At 42.0% G+C, this 17,817-nt stretch overlaps 1 protein-coding gene across 2 annotated transcripts in view; it reads left to right on the plus strand.

The window, feature by feature from the left end:
- LOC106606440 (guanine nucleotide-binding protein G(o) subunit alpha) overlaps positions 1 to 14,914 on the plus strand; it is a 31,990-nt gene extending 17,076 nt beyond the window's left edge. Inside the window, exons 7-10 of one of the 2 annotated variants that reach the window (XM_014202653.2) lie at positions 2,452 to 2,581; positions 2,892 to 2,963; positions 9,873 to 9,960; positions 14,386 to 14,914. In XM_014202653.2, coding sequence (XP_014058128.1) covers positions 2,452 to 2,581; positions 2,892 to 2,963; positions 9,873 to 9,960; positions 14,386 to 14,576 — 481 coding nt within the window. In that variant the 3' untranslated portion in view covers positions 14,577 to 14,914. Of the gene's footprint in view, positions 1 to 2,451; positions 2,582 to 2,891; positions 2,964 to 9,872; positions 9,961 to 10,124; positions 10,195 to 14,385 lie in introns of those variants that run through there. The other variant, XM_045721303.2, reaches the window with a different exon arrangement.
- Positions 14,915 to 17,817: the final 2,903 nt, after the last annotated feature.

A 17,817-nucleotide genomic window follows, 5' to 3' on the forward strand; every position in this document is an offset into this window, starting at 1 on the left:
CTCCAGCCTTCGGAACACATCACGTCATCATGCTTCAGCTCCACTCCTGTGCTTTCGACGTAGAACAATGATCAATGACACTACCAGGTATTAGACGTGGATACAGTTGGTTGTGAAACGGAACTTCAGCAACATTAAATGTCAACTTTATTTTTTTCTCATCACGACAAGCCCAACGTTTATGAATGTGTATCAGAGACCCAGTCATGTAGCAATCTTGTAATGGTTCCAAAAATACTCTACCTCAATCACCGTTATCTCAGGGATTGCTGCTGTAGCCTTGTAGTCCAGTAATTAGCTAACTCCTCTGTGTTGTGTGTTCGTTCATTGTATGACATGACACCTATGGAAGAGTTGTATGCCGTATGGGACCAGGCTATCTTTGCTATGCCGGGTTTTAAAACAAAATGTGACCCCAAAGACACGGCTTAAGTGTCTCTGACAAGGGTAGTGTAATCACACTCCTGGTGACCGTCAGATGCAGGTTGGTCACTATCACAATGACCTGTGTCACCAAGACCCTGAGCTTCACAGGGATTCAACATGGAATACTACTTTTCCGGTTTGAGAGTTTAAATGTTTAGCCCAGAATGCTCTACTCCTACTGTTTGTGTTTTAGACAATCCTCAGAGTTGTTGGTTACAGCACGTACAATAAGGGACCAGACTGCTACGATCTTGTTGTTAATCCCTAGAGACTGGAGTACAGTAGGCCTATTCCTGTGTTTGCTGGTGGTGCTGGGTGTAATATACTCTGAACAAAAATCGATCACAAATGTTCCATATGCACAAAAAGCTTATTTCTCAAATTATGTTCACATATTTGTTTACATCCCTGTTAGTGAGCGTTTCTCCTTTGCCAAAATAATCCATCCACCTGACAGGTGTGGCATATCAAGAAGCTGATTAAACAGAATGATCATTACACAGGTCCACCTTGTGCTGGGGACAATAAAAGGCCACTATAAAATGTACGGTTTTGTCACACAACACAATGCCACAGATGTCTCAAGGTTTGAGGAAGCGTACAATTGGCATGTCCACCCAGAGCTGTTGCCAGAGAATTCAATGTTAATTTCTCTAACATAAGCTGCCTCCAACATCATTTTAGAGAATTTGGCGGTACGTCCAGCCAGCCTCACAACTGCAGACCAAATGTATGGCGTCATGTGGGCGAGCGGTTTGCTGATGTCATCGTTGTGAATAGTGCCCTATGGTGGGTTTATGGTATGGGCAGACATAAGCTACGGATAACGAACACAATTGCATTTTATCGATGGCAATTTTGAATATACAGCGATACTGTGACGAGATCCTGAGGACCATTGTCTTGTCATAACTCCACATGTTTCAGCATGATAATGCACGGCCCCATGTCAGAAGCATCTGTACACAATTCTTGGAAGCTGAGAAATGTCCCAGTTCTTCCATGGCATGCATACACACCAGACATGTCATCCATTGAGCATGTTTGGGATGCTTTGGATTGATGTGTACGACAGCGTCTTCCAGTTCCCGCCAATATCCAGAAACTAAACACAGCCATTGAAGAGTGGAACAACATTCCACAGGCCACAAACCTGATCCGCTCTATGCAAAGGAGATGTCGCCTGCATGAGGCAAATGGTGGTCACACCAGATACTGACTGGTTTTCTGATCCACACATATATCTTTAAAAAAAAAAAAAGATATGTGACCAACAGATTCATATCTAACTGTAACTCAGTAAAGTCTTTGAATTTATTGCATTTTATATTTTTGTTCACTATAGATGGGAAGTGTGAGCTGATGTGGAGACATATGTTTTAAGTCCCAAGGTGGAACTGGAGAATTGGAGTGGAGAATCACATTGATTCTGGAACTCTCATTTCCCTTGTACCTGACACCTTGTGTGGACAGAAGGACAAATCAATGAAATGTGGAAGTTGGAAACATTTGTGATGGGCGGTTGTGGAGTTATTTCGTTTATTTTTCCAGTCAATTATGTTGAACATTCTGGACTATTTTCATGCATTTGAATGGATCTGTAAGTTATTTTGCTTCATTTATGTTAATCACATTTCAAGATGACACAGGATATAATTAGTGAAATTTAAGTTGTTATTAACAGTGACATGAAATAAATAAAAACATTTTTACCACATGTTGCATCTGGACACTGCTGCCAATAACTCTCCCCAAGTGACTGTACCAATCTGTCAAATCTTTCTTCAGATTTACTTCAGTTATATGAAGTCTGTCCATCGTTCATACACTATTTAAGGTGTTTTGCTTCAGTGCTTTCAACCTTTTCAACCTCAAACTTACAATATCCCTTGTTGAGGGTGATGTACATATTTTATAAGTCTTTGGAAATTAAATGATTGACACCAGAAACTGTAGCCTGTTAATTTGTTCTGTCACCTCATGTCTCTAAGTTGTGAATAAAGTTGTCTGTCTGCCTACCTACAGGATGTATGATGTGGGCGGCCAGCGGACCAAGAGGAGGAAGTGGCTCAGCTACTTTGACTGTGTCCGGGCCTTACTGTTTGTTGTGGCGCTCAGTGACTACGACATGACCCTGATGGAGGACCGCTCTATGGTAATAGATAGTATACCATTTAGCAGAAGGTATGGGAGTTAGAGCTGTTCAGTCTCAGCTTTGATTAAAAAGTAGAGGGGGATGTTGTGTACACTACAGTACCTTCTCTACGTCAGAACAATGTAACAAACCAGTAGAATGGCCTAAAGTTGTGTATGGTACCATCTAGATTTGAAGTCATATCTGACAGATTGAGTGAAACTTTGTTTAGATCTTCTATGTCCAGTATCATTGATTTTCTTAATCTCCCCCACACCCCTTTTATCTCTGTCATGCTCGTGCTTGCTCACTCTGTTCATATCCCTCTTAGAACCGACTACAAGAGAGCCTTGAACTCTTTACCTCCATCTGCACCAACATAGTTTTCAGAAGTACCTCATTGGTAAGTTTTCACATGGTGATTGTCTGACAACACCTACGTAACACATTTCTGTCTTAACACAGTCCTCCGAACTGATTGCCTTTCCCAAACATTGTCACTCTTAAGTAAAACCATTACACACCCAATCAAGGTTACAAATTACTTTGTCCACCTTAGTGATGGTTTCTCCTCTGGCCACTTCCAGTTACCCACATTCAGCTGCAGGTAGAAGTTGCCCTTAATGACAGATCAAGCATTAGATTAGCATACCACCCAATTCTTACCTTATTTCAATTATGGGGAGAAAATAATATGTCCCTGGAACAGTGGTTTTAGAGGAAACATCTTCCTGTACTCCCAATGTCACGTGCTTGGGGCTGTCTATGCGGTGTTGCAGAGTCCAGGGCCAAGTTCAGGCATATCACATATGGAGCTGACATGATTCCTTATTCTACACGTCCGAGAGGCCTTTCTGTTCCACATGACACAGCTCCTTCTGAACTTTCCACAACGTTCAAACATGTCGCCATCGCATCATGGTGTTTAATTGACTGAGCTGTATAAATAAAGGTTAAATAAAAGCACAACGCTGTGACCTGCTGAGGGCAGCCCAGTGGATGTAATTAAAGCCCATGGAGTCCCCAGAGTGCCTCCTGCTAACCACCTCTACCCAGCCAGCCGCAGGCGGCACAACTGCCTCTAATTGCCTCAGACACAGGCAATTACCACACAAGGGGCATAATTGAGGTGATCTCAGTTCAGCGCTGAGGCCGGGAGGACTGTTTTATAAAAAGCGTGTAACGAGCTTGTTTTAATTTGTCTCGTTTAGACTAAAAGGTTGTAAAAGACGTTTGGACTGTGGATGTGAGTCATAATCAGTTTTCAGTCGCGGGTGTTTTCTGTCGTTAATTACGCTCAACAAAAATAGAAACGCAACATGTAAAGTGTTGGTCCCAGGTTCCATGAACTGAAATAAAATAATCCCAGAAATGTTCCATGTGCACAAAAAGCTTTTCTCTCAAATGTTTACAGTGAGCAGTTCTCGTTTGCCAAGATACTCCATCCACAGTTGTGGCATATCAAGAAGCTGATTACACAGCATGATCATTATACAGGTGCATCTTGTGCTGTGGACAATAAAAGGCCACTCTAAAATGTGTAGTTTTGTCACACAACGCAATGCCACAGATGTCTCAAGTTTTGATTGAGTGTGCAATTGGCATGCTGACTGTAGGAATGTTCACCAGAGCTGTTGCCAGAGAATTGAATGTTAATTTTCTACCATAAGCCGACTCCAACGTTATAGAGAATTTGGCAGTATGTCCAACCAGCCTCACAACCGCAGACCACGTGTATGGCATTGTGTGGGTGAGCGTTTTGCTGATGTCACTGTTGTGAACAGTGCCCTATGGTGGCGATGGTTATGGTATGAGCAGGCATAAGCTATGAGCAGGCATAAGCTATAGACAACAGTGTGGCGAATGAATCAGAATTAGTTGGGTAACATAGATAATTAAGATGTCTTATCTGCATAATATGCTTATGTGGTATACCTGTTATTAGAATGTATTCCTTTGGACTCTGGTGTCGGCAGTTGCACTTCTTCCCTCAGCTGGGGCTCAGTCACCTGGGTCCCAGAGAGGGGAGAGGTCAGACTTGTCTTTTACATGCATCTGGTGTTATGCAGAATATCAGAAAGGGAAGAGGACAGGATGGAACCTTGTCTTTATATGTGAATGTGTCTTTACCTATTCTTAAACCATGTGAAGGGATGGCATGATTAATGGAGAAACAATTACTTGTCTCCACAATGTCTGTGCGCAAGTCACTCCCTCGTTTGGCATTGGGGGGAGGTGTATGGCAGTGTATGGAACCATGTCCTCTCTGATGTTGCACTTATCCTGGGATAGTATATGACCTAGAGACTCACTCCCCTCAGTGAGCTTGTCCAGAAGTGGGGTCAAGAAGGGGTTTTACTTGAGATGGGAGTATCTAGAGTTGACAATTGAGTTATGCCATTGGATGAGTTGGTGTTTTTGTGCTAGACGGTTCCAGTTTGGAGTAGGAGGGCCAGACACTGGTCTATACAATAAACTGTTGACACAGCAGTAACTGTCTGCTATGTATTATAGATACCCTTACATACAAATCTTAACCTTGTAACCATTCTATGTATCTATTGTTCGTCATGTAGGTTGAGAGGGGTGTATCTTGGCTATAAAAGATATTTGTACTTTTGTGTTGTCACTTTCAATGGTTCATTAGAAATGGTGCATCATTGAACGTCAGTGCTATTGCAAAGCTCTTATACTTAAACTACATCTTTAATAATAACTGACTGGTGTGTGAAGTTTCTCTCTCGTCATTTGGTAATGCAGAAATTAACCACCACAAAAGACAATTGCATTTTATCGATGGCAATTTGAATGCACAGATGCTATGACGAGGTCCTGAGGCCCATTGTCGTGCCATTCATTTGCCGCCATCACCTCATGTTTCAGCATGATGATGCGCGGCCCCATGTTGCAAGGGTCTGTACACAATTCCTAGAAGCTGAAAATGTCCCAGTTCTTCCATGGCCTGCATACTCAGACATGTCACCCATTAAGCATGTTTGGGATGCTGTGGATTGAGGTGTACAACAGCGCGTTCCAGTTCCCGCCAATATCCAACTTTACACAGCCATTGAAGAGGAGTGGGACAACATTCCACAAGCTGCAATCAACAGCCTGATCCACTCTATATATAAAGGAGATGTGTCGTGCTGCATGAGGCAAATGGTGCTCACACCAGATACTGAATGGTTTTCTGATCCACGCCCACATTTTTTTATGATATCTGTGACCAACAGATGCACATGTGAAATCCATAGATTTGGGGCTAATGAATGCATTTAAATTGACTGATTTCCTTATGAACTCTAACTCAGTAAAGTCTTATTTTTGATGTGTGTATGTATGTACACGTGTATATACATATACACATACATATATGTGTATATATACATACATATATACATACATACATATATATGTGTGTATATACATACGATATATGTGTGCATGTGTGTGTATACATATATATGTATGATCTAAAAAAAAATTAAGGGAACACTAATACATCCTAGATCTGAATGAATGACATCTTATTAAATACTTTTTTCTTTACATAGTTGAATGTGCTGACAACACAATCACACAAATAATCAATGGAAATCCAATTTATCAACCCACTGTAACGGTTGTCGTCGGGAATGGAGGACCAAAACGCAGCAGGAATGTGGATGCTCATCTTGATATTTATTTTAAATAAAGTGAACACCAAAATAACAAAAACGAAGAACTCACGAACAACAAAACAGTCTTGTAAGGCTCACACATGCAAAACAAGAAACAATCTCCCACAAACACTAAACCAAACACATACCCATATATAGGACTCCCAATCAGAGGCAACGAGAAAACACCTGCCTCCAATTGAGAGTCCAACCCCAATAAACCAGACATAGAAATACAAAAAACCAGAGACCACATAGAAATACAAACATAGAACATTACCCCCAAAAAAACGGAAATAATAAATCAAACGCCCTACTAAATAAACCACCACCCCGAACCACATAAAACAAATACTCTCTGCCACGTCCTGACCAAACTACAATAACAAATAACCCTTATACTGGTCAGGACGTGACACCCATGGAGGTCTGGATTTGGAGTCACACTCAAAATTAAAGTAGAAAACCACACTACAGGCTGATCCAACTTTGATGTAAGTCCTTAAAACAAGTCAAAATGAGGCTCAGTAGTGTGTGTGGCCACCACGTGCCTGTATGACCTCCCTACAATGCCTGGGCATGCTCCTGATGAGGTGGCGGATGGTCTCCTGAGGGATCTCCTCCCAGACCTGGACTAAAGCATCCGCCAACTCCTGGACAGTCTGTGGTGCAACGTGGCGTTGGTGGATGGAGCGAGACATGATGTCCCAGATGTGCTCAATTGGATTCAGGTCTGGGGAACGGGCGGGCCAGTCCATAGCATCAATGCCTTCCTCTTGCAGGAACTGCTGACACTCCAGCCACATGAGGTCTAGCATTGTCTTGCATTAGGAGGAACCCAGGGCCAACCACACCAGCATATGGTCTCACAAGGGGTCTGAGGATCTCATCTCGGTACCTAATGGCAGTCGGGCTACCTCTGGCGAGCACATGGAGGGCTGTGCGCCCCCCCCCCAAAGAAATGCCACCCCACACCATGACTGACCCACCGCCAAACCGGTCATGCTGGAGGATGTTGCAGGCAGTAGAACGTTCTCCACGGCGTCTTCGGACTCTGTCACGTGCTCAGTGTGAACCTGCTTTCATCTGTGAAGAGCACAGGGCGCCAATGGCGAATTTGCCAATCTTGGTGTTCTCTGGCAAATGCCAAATGTCCTGCACGGTGTTGGGCTGTAAGCACAACCCCCACCTGTGGACGTCGGGCCCTCATACCACCCTCATGGAGTCTGTTTCTGACCGTTTGAGCAGACACATGCACATTTGTGGCATGCTGGAGGTCATTTTGCAGGGCTCTGGCAGTGCTCCTCCTGCTCCTCCTTGCACAAAGGCGGAGGTAGCGGTCCTGCTGCTGGGTTGTTGCCCTCCTACGGCCTCCTCCACGTCTCCTGATGTACTGGCCTGTCTCCTGGTAGCGCCTCCATGCTCTGGACACTACGCTGACAGACACAGCAAACCTTCTTGCCACAGCTCGCATTGATGTGCCATCCTGGATGAGCTGCACTACCTGAGCCACTTGTGTGGGTTGTAGACTCCGTCTCATGCTACCACTAGAGTGAAAGCACCGCCAGCATTCAAAAGTGACCAAAACAGCCAGGAAGCATAGGAACTGAGAACCACTCCTTTATTGGGGGTGTCTTGCTTATTGCCTATAATTTCCACCTGTTGTCTATTCCATTTGCACAACAACATGTGAAATGTATTGTCAATCAGTGTTGCTTCCTAAGTGGACAGTTTGATTTCACAGAAGTGTGATTGACTTGGAGTTACATTGTGGTGTTTAAGTGTTCCCTTTTTATTTTTTTGAGCAGTGTATATCTCAATCACAGTGGTAGGGCATGGCCAACCTCCCAACTCATTTCTCTTGTCTTTCACATTTTTAGGTTACGTTACTGGTATCTCTTTCTCATACAACCTAATGATGTACAATGCATTTGGAAAGTATTCAGACACCTTGATTTTATCCACATTTTGTCTCAAATTTATTAAATTGTTTTTTTCCCCCCACATCAATCAACACACACTACCCCATAATGAGAAAGCAAAAACTGTTTTTACAAATTTTTGCAAATGTATTAAAAATAAACTGAAATCACATTTACATAAGTATTCAGACCCTTTACTCAGGACTTTGTTTAAGCACCTTTGGCAGTGATCACAGCCTCCAATCTTCTTGTGTATGACTCTATAAGCGTTGCACGCCTGTATTTGGGAGTTTCTCCCATTTATTCTCTGCAGATCCTCTCAAGCTCTGTCAGGTTGGATGGGGAGCGTCGCTGCACAGCTATTTTCAGGTCTCTCCAGAGATGTTCGATCAGGTTCAAGTCCAGGCTCTGGCTGGGCCACTCAAGAACATTCAGAGACTTGTCCTGAAGCCACTCCTGCGTTGTCTTGGCTGTGTGCTTAGGCTCGTTGTCCTGTTGAAAGGTGAACCTAGGCCCCAGTCTGAGATCCTGAGCGCTCTGGAGCAGGTTTTCATCAAGGATCTCTGTACTTTGCTCTGTTCATCTTTCCCTCGATCCTGACTCGTCTCCCAGTCCCTGCCACTGAAAAACATCCTCACAGCATGATTTTGCCACAACCATGCTTCACTGTAGGGATGGTGCTAGGATTCCTCCAGACATGATGCTTGTTATTCAGGCCAAAGAGTTCAATCTTGGTCTGATTAGTCCTTTAGGTGCCTTTTGGCAAACTCCTAGCGGGCTGTCATGTGCCTTTCACTGAGGAGTGGCTTTCGTCTGGCCACTCTACCATAAAGGCCTGATTGCGGAGTGGTGCAGAGATGGTTGTTCTTCTGGAAGGTTCTCCCATCTCCACAAAGGAGCTCTGTCAGAATGACCATCGGGTTCTCGGTCACCTCCCTTAAAAATCATGGAGGCCACTGTTCTTGGGGACATTCAATGCTGCAGAAATGTTTTGGTACCCTTCCATAGATCTGTACCTCAACACAATTCTGTCTTCAACCTCATGGCTTGGCTTTTGCTCTGACTTGAACTGTCAACTGTGGGACCTTTTTATAAAGACGTGTGCCTTTCCAAATCATGTCCAATCAATTGAATTTACCACAGGTGGACTACAATCAAGTTGTAGAAACATCTCAAGGATGATCAATGGAAACAGGATGCACCTGAGCTCAATTTCGAGTCTCATAGCAAAGGCTCTGAATACTTAAATATATTTTTTGTTTTTATAAATATGTAAACATTTCTAAACCTGTTCAGTTTGTCATTATGGGGTAGTGTGTAGATTGGAGGATAAAACCTTTTATAAAATAATTTTAGAATAAGGCTGTAATGTAACAGTGGAAAAAGGGAAGAGTTCTGAATGCATTGTTTATTTGTTAAAATGCTTTTCACAGGTTTGACACCAGCTGTGGACCCTGAATTGAAAAACCTATATCAGTCTTTTTGGTTCTCTTCTAGGAAGCTATTGTGTGTCATGTGAGTTGGTATAGGTCAGGAGTGACACTAGAAGGAATGTATGGGAGAGTGTTTAAAGGTTTACTTTCAGAACTATTTGACATGCATCTTTATTGATTTTATTAACTTTATGTCCTCATTGTTCAAATGTTGACATTGATTTAGCTATTTAGATTTGTGGAATGAAGCTCTAGTCTTATCAGAATTATATATTGTTTGTCATCAAATCTTTTTCAGATTCTGTTAATGAACAAAAGGGACCTCTTCCAGGAGAAGATCATAAACTCAGGAAGGCACTTGCGACTCCACTTCCCTAGTTACAAAGGTAAAGTAAAAAAAATATATATTGGTATCAATTCTGGTTAGTTTTCGCTGTTGTCCAAATCAGTCAATCCAAAAACATGTAAAATTGTACTTGTCAAAGAAATTATGCATTTTGCATTATTCCTAAAATAATCAATCTGTTTTATTCCTTTGCTGATGATTTAGCGAACGCCATTGCTTTAAGATAAGGCTGTGAGGAGAATAAAATGACCTCTTCACGTGTGTATTCTTCAGGTACAGTTGAAGTCTGAAGTTTACATACACCTTGGCCAAATACATTTAAACTCAGTTTTTCACAATTCCTGACATTTATCCTGGTAAAAATTCCCTGTCTTAGGTCAGTTAGGATCACCACTTTATTTTAAGAATGTGAAATGTCAGAATAATAGTAGTGGTTTATTTCAGCTTTTATTTCTTTCATCACATTCCCAGTGGGTCAGAAGTTTACATACAATCAATTAGTATTTGGTAGGGTTAGGGTTCTGCCAACAAATTTCCTATGGGATTGAGGTCAGGGCTTTGTCATGGCCACTCCAATATATTGACTTTGTCCTTAATAAGCCATTTTGCCACAAATGTGGAAGTATGCTTGGGGTCATTGTTCATTTGGAAGACCCATTTGCGACCAAGCTTTAACTTCCTGACTGATGTCTTGATGTTGCTTTAATATATCCACATAATTTTCCTTTGTCATGATGCCATCTATTTTGTGAAGTGCACCAGTCCCTCCTGCAGCAAAGCACCCCCCAACATGATGCTGCCACCCCCGTGCTTCACGGTTGGGATGGTGTTGTTCGGCTTGCAAGCATCCCCCTTTTTCCTCCAAACATAACAATGGTCATTATGGCCAAACAGTTCTATTTTTGTGTCATCAGACCAGAGGACATTTCTCCAAAAAGTACAATCTTTGTCCTCCTGTGCAGTTGCAAACTGTAGTCTGGCTTTTTTATGGCGGTTTTGGAGCAGTGGCTTCTTCCTTGCTGAGTGGCTTTTCATGTTATGTCGATATAGGATTTGTTTTACTGTGGATAGATACTTTTGTACCCGATTCCTCCAGCATCTTCACACGGTCCTTTGCTGTTCTGGAATTGTTTTTGCACTTTTCTCACCAAAGTACGTTCATCTCTAGGAGACAGAACGTGTCTCCTTCCTGAGCGGTATGAAGGCTGCGTGGTCCCATGGTGTTTATACTTGCGTACTATTGTTTGTACAGATGAACGTGGTACCTTTCAGGCTTTTGGAAATTGCTCCCAAGGATGAACCAGACTTGTGGAAGTCTACAATTTCTTTGCTGTGGTCTTGGCTGCTTTATTTTGATTTTCCCATGATGTCAAGGAAAGAGGCACTGAGTTTGAAGGTAGGCCTTGAAATACATCCAGGTACACCTCCGATTGACTCAAATGATGTCAATTAGCCTGTCAGAAGCTTCTAAAGCCATGACATAATTTTCTGGAATTTTCCAAGCTGTTTAAAGGCACAGTCAACTTAGTGTATGTAAACTTCTGACCCACTTTAATTGTGACACAGTGATATAATCTGTAAACAATTGTTGTAAAAATTACTTTTAATGCACAAAGTAGATGTCCTAACCAACTTGCCAAAACTATAGTTTCTTAAGAAATTTGTGGAGTGGTTGAAAAATGAGTTTTAATGACTCCAACCTAAGTGTATGTAAACGTCCGACTTCAACTGTATGGTCAATATGGATCCTGGTGAGATAGATAGGTGTGTGTGTGTGTGTATATATATATATATACTGCTCAAAAAAATAAAGGGAACACTTAAACAACACATCTTAGATCTGAATGAAAGAAATAATCTTATTAAATACTTTTTTCTTTACATAGTTGAATGTGCTGACAACAAAATCACACAAAAATAATCAATGGAAATCCAATTTATTAACCCACGGAGGTCTGGATTTGGAGTCACACTCAAAATTAAAGTGGAAAACCACACTACAGGCTGATCCAACTTTGATGTAATGTCCTTAAAACAAGTCAAAATGAGTCTCAGTAGTGTGTGTGGCCTCCACGTGCCTGTATGACCTCCCTACAAAGCCTGGGCATGCTCCTGATGAGGTGGTGGATGGTCTCCTGAGGGATCTCCTCCCAGACCTGGACTAAAGCATCCGCCAACTCCTGGACAGTCTGTGGTGCAACGTGGCGTTGGTGGATGGAGCGAGACGAGTCCCGATGTGCTCAATTGGATTCAGGTCTAGGGAATGGGCGGGCCAGTCCATAGCATCAATGCCTTCCTCTTGCAGGAACTGCTGACACATCCCAGCCACATGAGGTCTAGCATTGTCTTGCATTAGGAGGAACCCAGGGCCAACCGCACCAGCATATGGTCTCACAAGGGGTCTGAGGATCTCATCTCGGTACCTAATGGCAGTCAGGCTACCTCTGGCGAGCACATGGAGGGCTGTGCGGCCCCCCAAAGAAATGCCACCCCACACCATGACTGACCCACCGCCAAACCGGTCATGCTGGAGGATGTTGCAGGCAGCAGAACGTTCTCCACGGCGTCTCCAGACTCTGTCACGTCTGTCACGTGCTCAGTGTGAACCTGCTTTCATCTGTGAAGAGCACAGGGCGCCAGTGGCGAATTTGCCAATCTTGGTGTTCTCTGGCAAATGCCAAACGTCCTGCACGGTGTTGGGCTGTAAGCACAACCCCCACCTGTGGACGTCGGGCCCTCATACCACCCCCATGGAGTCTGTTTCTGACCGTTTGAGCAGACACATGCACATTTGTGGCATGCTGGAGGTCATTTTGCAGGGCTCTGGCAGTGCTTCTCCTGCTCCTCCTTGCACAAAGGCAGAGGTAGCGGTCCTGCTGCTGGGTTGTTGCCCTCCTACGGCCTCCTCCACGTCTCCTGATGTACTGGCCTGTCTCCTGGTAGCGCCTCCATGCTCTGACAGACACAGCAAACCTTCTTGCAACAGCTCGCATTGATGTGCCATCCTGGATGAGCTGCACTACCTGAGCCACTTGTGTGGGTTGTAGACTCCGTCTCATGCTACCACTAGAGTGAAAGCACCGCCAGCATTCAAAAGTGACTAAACATCAGCCAGGAAGCATAGGAACTAAGAAGTGGTCTGTGGTCACCACCTGCAGGACCACTCCTTTATTGGGGGTGTCTTGCTAATTGCCTATAATTTCCACCTGTTGTCTATTCCATTTGCACAACAGCATGTGAAATTTATTGTCAATCAGTGTTGCTTCCTAAGTGGACAGTTTGATTTCACAGAAGTGTGATTGACTTGGAGTTACATTGTGTTCTTTAAGTGTTCCCTTTATTTTTTTGAGCAGTGTATATATATATATATATTGAGATTGAGATATATATATATATATATAAAACAGTTTTTTTCAAAATGTTTGCTCATTCTGTTAAAAATAATATAAACAATACTTATTTACACATTGTCGTGTTTTTGGCTATGCCGGATTAAGGAATATGACATGCTAACCTATAAAATTCTTTCTCTGTAATTAATATTACCCTATTCTCTACATGGTGCACTACTTCTGACCAGAGGTCTATACGGTACCATTTCAGACGCAGCCACTCAGAAGCCAGAATGTCTTGCCAGGGGGTTATCATGGCAGACCGATAACACCTCACTTATACACAGCCTCTGTGGTCCTCAGGGCTCCGTAACAGTAACATATTTCACTCTCATCCTGCAGAGCAGGAGGTGTGGTAATTAACATGGAGGTCTTCAGTCTTCAGTTGAGCTGCAGGGGTTGTTTTCTCTCCGTTTGTCCACTCTATAAGAACCAAGTTGTTTTGCGTGAACTTGTCACGGAACATAATTTCACTTGTTCACTGAGTTTCAGTTCATCATGCCTAAATGAGACATTTATCTCCAGACACTGGATTTTTCCAAACCTTTCACGTGTCTGTCCATGATTTTGAAACATGCACACATCTAGCTAATCCAGTTTTAAAAAAAAAGGAAGGAAGGAATATCTAGGAGCAAGACTCACCGTTTTTCATTTTTAGGACCGCAAACCCCATTGACGCATGATTGCTACTAAACATGTTTCCTTACAGCACTCTTGTACCAGAGTCAGTCTTTGTAATCGTGTGATGGAGTTGAAGATATGGAATAAGCTACAAGCCTATAGAGATGGACAGGGGAGGACTGAGAAAATATATTTGCCATGGAATTTGTAACACTGGATTTATGCTTTTTTTTTTTGGGGGCCCCTTCATTAGCCAAATAATGATCACAGCACAAAAAACTACATTTACTACAACATGGGCTGAAGATGGACCAGCCCATCAGGCAGTTGCCCAAACTTCCCTATGGCTAGTAAATTGTGGGAGATTGAACTAGAAATTCAACTTGTACACGTCACTCAATTGGATATGTCACTCAACTGACGTGACTTCTCTGCTACGTCCCCTAATACAGGAGCCGACTGGGACGTGGATGCTGCTGCACGTCACATCACTGCCATGTTTGTGGCCTGTAACAGGACCCCCAACAAGCTTGTCTACCACCACTACACCACTGCCACGGACACCCACAACGTACGGGTGGTCTTCCACGTCGTCATGGACACCATCATCAAGGAGAACTTGGAGGCGGTCTCATTGCTATAAGCCCTGACCTGGGTGCATTTGACTGCATCAGTGCCTTAAAGACACTTTCTAGATTTTATTGATGGATATTTGTTTTTATATAATTTAACATATGTAATATTTACTAACTACAGAAAACTGTCATTGTGTTTTGTACATTTATTTTTACTGTTATGATCTGTAAAACCAACTTAATTTAGTTGCTCAGGACATTCAAAGCTATATCCTTAGTTAATTTGTATTGTCATCAGGGATTTAAAGGACTGAGCTAAGTTAATATGGATGGACATTCTTCATTTTGACTGTATTCTTGACATTTTATAAGTCTTTTTTAATTCAATAAAATAATGTATAGGCCTACTTGTCTTTGGTAATTATTTTAAGATGGCGGCAGATGTATGCTAAGCTTGAGTGGTTTGTATTATGGCCTATTTGAGTTAACTAAAATGTGTCTTAACATTTACATACAAATAGGTGTATAGATGATTGATATATAATTGTACAAATGTGTGAAGCAGGATTCATTTTGACCTATAGGGCGAAATAATTGGGTAAAATAATTTGAGTGCAATATAAGATGTATTTATTCATTAAACAAGGAAATTAATACATATGTACATTGCTATGCATTACATATGATTTAACAAACACTTTGGCTATTACCCGTTAGGGGAAGTAGTAGTCAGCATACTGCCATGCGCAGTCTAAAACAGACTTTCACACAATATTTGTGAAAATAAGAAACATTCGGTTCCATCGAACATTATCAGTCCATCCACGTTCGCGGTGCTGATCATGCTTCCACACAGTCCAATGAGTCGAGCGACACGAACACGTCTGCTTTACATTGAAATAACCTTGAACCATCCTGAACAAGTTCGCAGCTCTGCAGATTCGGTGTGATATCTTTGATACAAATAGACTGAAAAAAAAACAAGACATTTTAATCAACATAATGCAACATTAAGCGAATTATGAGAAAGTTCGTTGATGTTCAAGACTTGTGGCTGTTTGAGATTAATTTCCCCAAAATGTGGATTTTGAAAATAACAATTTATGACTATAAACTGACATTCTAATATGTCCTTTTGATTTATTGTTTTCTTCTAATCAGTCCAAACTTGACTGTATAATGAGGCTGTAGGCTACTTGGTGGTGCGCTGGTGCTGAATGGACAGCTCCTTCATGATGATCCAGTTTCAGGGTGTCAAAACTGTTTGAAATATAGTCTACCAAAAAAACAAAACATAATTGGACTACTTTTGAATATTCTTGTTGTCTGTGCCCGGTGAAATGTAACTTTTACGCACCTTTAAGCACTTTTACGCACCACAGGAAGTGCCTGTTTCCAATGCGCATTGCTCAATTGAACATCAGTAATATAAAATATAGCCTCTTACCATAGATTTAAGGACCGAATTCAGTCGACTGCTCGGTCCCGAGAGGATGCTGTTCACCGTAGATTCTCCGCTGTCCGCCACTGAATTGGTCTCGGACCTCCTAACATATGGTGATCTCCGGATCCCGGACAGCAAACCCGAAGCTCTGCCCACAGAGTAGTAGCTTGGGCCGGAAACTTGCTTGTACCACGCTTCGGTTGGGTTGCAAGAAACCAGCATGGAAATAGCTACAATTACTAAAGCAAGTTTAACGGACCTCTCCATGTCGAACACTGTGTGAAGTTCTCGTTCTTGCGCTCCTTTAACTTTCTCCCTATAACTTCACCTCGATGAGAACTTGGTATATGTTTTTTCCCTACTGTCCTCTCTTATATAGTGACCTCGTGATCGTATTTAATTTTCGTCAACTAGGCTACGATAGAGTGGGTGATTCATATTCCGCTTGATCGAATCGTGTGTGGATTGATCCGTTTTACGCGTTGGAGAGCCAGGGACGTAGGCTTGTGGAGTCTGAAGGGTGGTATGGTGTCAGACATGATCTGACGTTTAATTTAGATTCAGCGAATGTATCAGTTCATAAAACTGCTGAAGGGTAGTAACGTCAGGTTCTGCACACATCAAAGCACACTTTAATTTTCTGATTATTTACAAGGTTTACAATTCACAATGTTGCTCAAGTTTCCTATATATTTATTAATATGTTATGTTTTTATGTTATTGGAAACCCACTGTGAAGTTTAGCATATAGCCTACCTAGCCTACGGTAAACATTTTTTAAAAATGATTTCTCTGAGTTTTTTCAATTATAGTATAACCTATTCTCTGTTTTGTCTAATATTCATTTTTGGTTTCACAAATGTATGGCGCATGTTCATATAGTTGGTTTATTCTATAAATCTTCTGTGTGGAATAACGCATAGATTTGGGTATAATTTACTTCCGGAAATGTGAGTCATACACAGTAGTCTGCCACCATGTGGACAATGTACAACATCACACACAATCACTTCAGTGTAACAATATTCTCCTTATTTGGTCTGGACACCAGCAGAATTTGTGATTGGCAGGCCTACTTGTTTTGCCCTGAGCAGAGGGTACAATCTGGGTCACGCGCCCTGGCTAACATACAGTATAAATGGAAATGACTTACAGTACCTTCAGAAAGTATTCACACCCCTTGACTTTTTCCACATTTTGTTGTGTTAAATTGACTGAGATTTTGTGTCACTAGCCTACACACAATACCCCATCATATCAAAGTTAATTACAAATTCATTACAAATGAAAAACTCAAATGTCCTGTTTCAATAAGTATTCAACCCCTTTGTTATGGCAAGCCTAAATACATTCAGGAGTAAAAAATTGTCTTAAGTTGCATGGACTCACTCTGCAATAATTTTTAACATGATTTTTTAATGACTGTACCCCACACATACAATTATCTGTAAGGTCCCTTAGTTGAGCAGTGAATTTCAAACAGATTCAACCACAAAGACAAGCAAGGTTTTCCAATGCCTCCCAGAGAAGGGCACAACAAAGAAGCAGACATTGAATATCCCTTTGAGCATGGGGAAGTTATTAATTACACTTTGGATGGTGTATAAATACACCCAGTCACTACAAAGATACAGGCGTCCTTCCTAACTAAGTTGCCGGAGAGGAAGGAAAACATTCAGGGATTTCACCATGAGGCCAATGGTGACTTTAAAAAAGTTACAGAGTTCAATGTCTGTGATAGGAGAAAACTGAGGATGGATCAACAACATTGTACTTACTCCACAATACTAACCTAAATGACAAGAGTGAAAAGAAGGATGTCTGTACATAATACAAATATTCTAAATCATGCATCCTGTTTGCAA

Source organism: Salmo salar, chromosome 06, assembly GCF_965601325.2.
Source record: "Salmo salar chromosome 06, fSalSal1, whole genome shotgun sequence".
Classification (NCBI taxonomy): domain Eukaryota; kingdom Metazoa; phylum Chordata; class Actinopteri; order Salmoniformes; family Salmonidae; genus Salmo; species Salmo salar.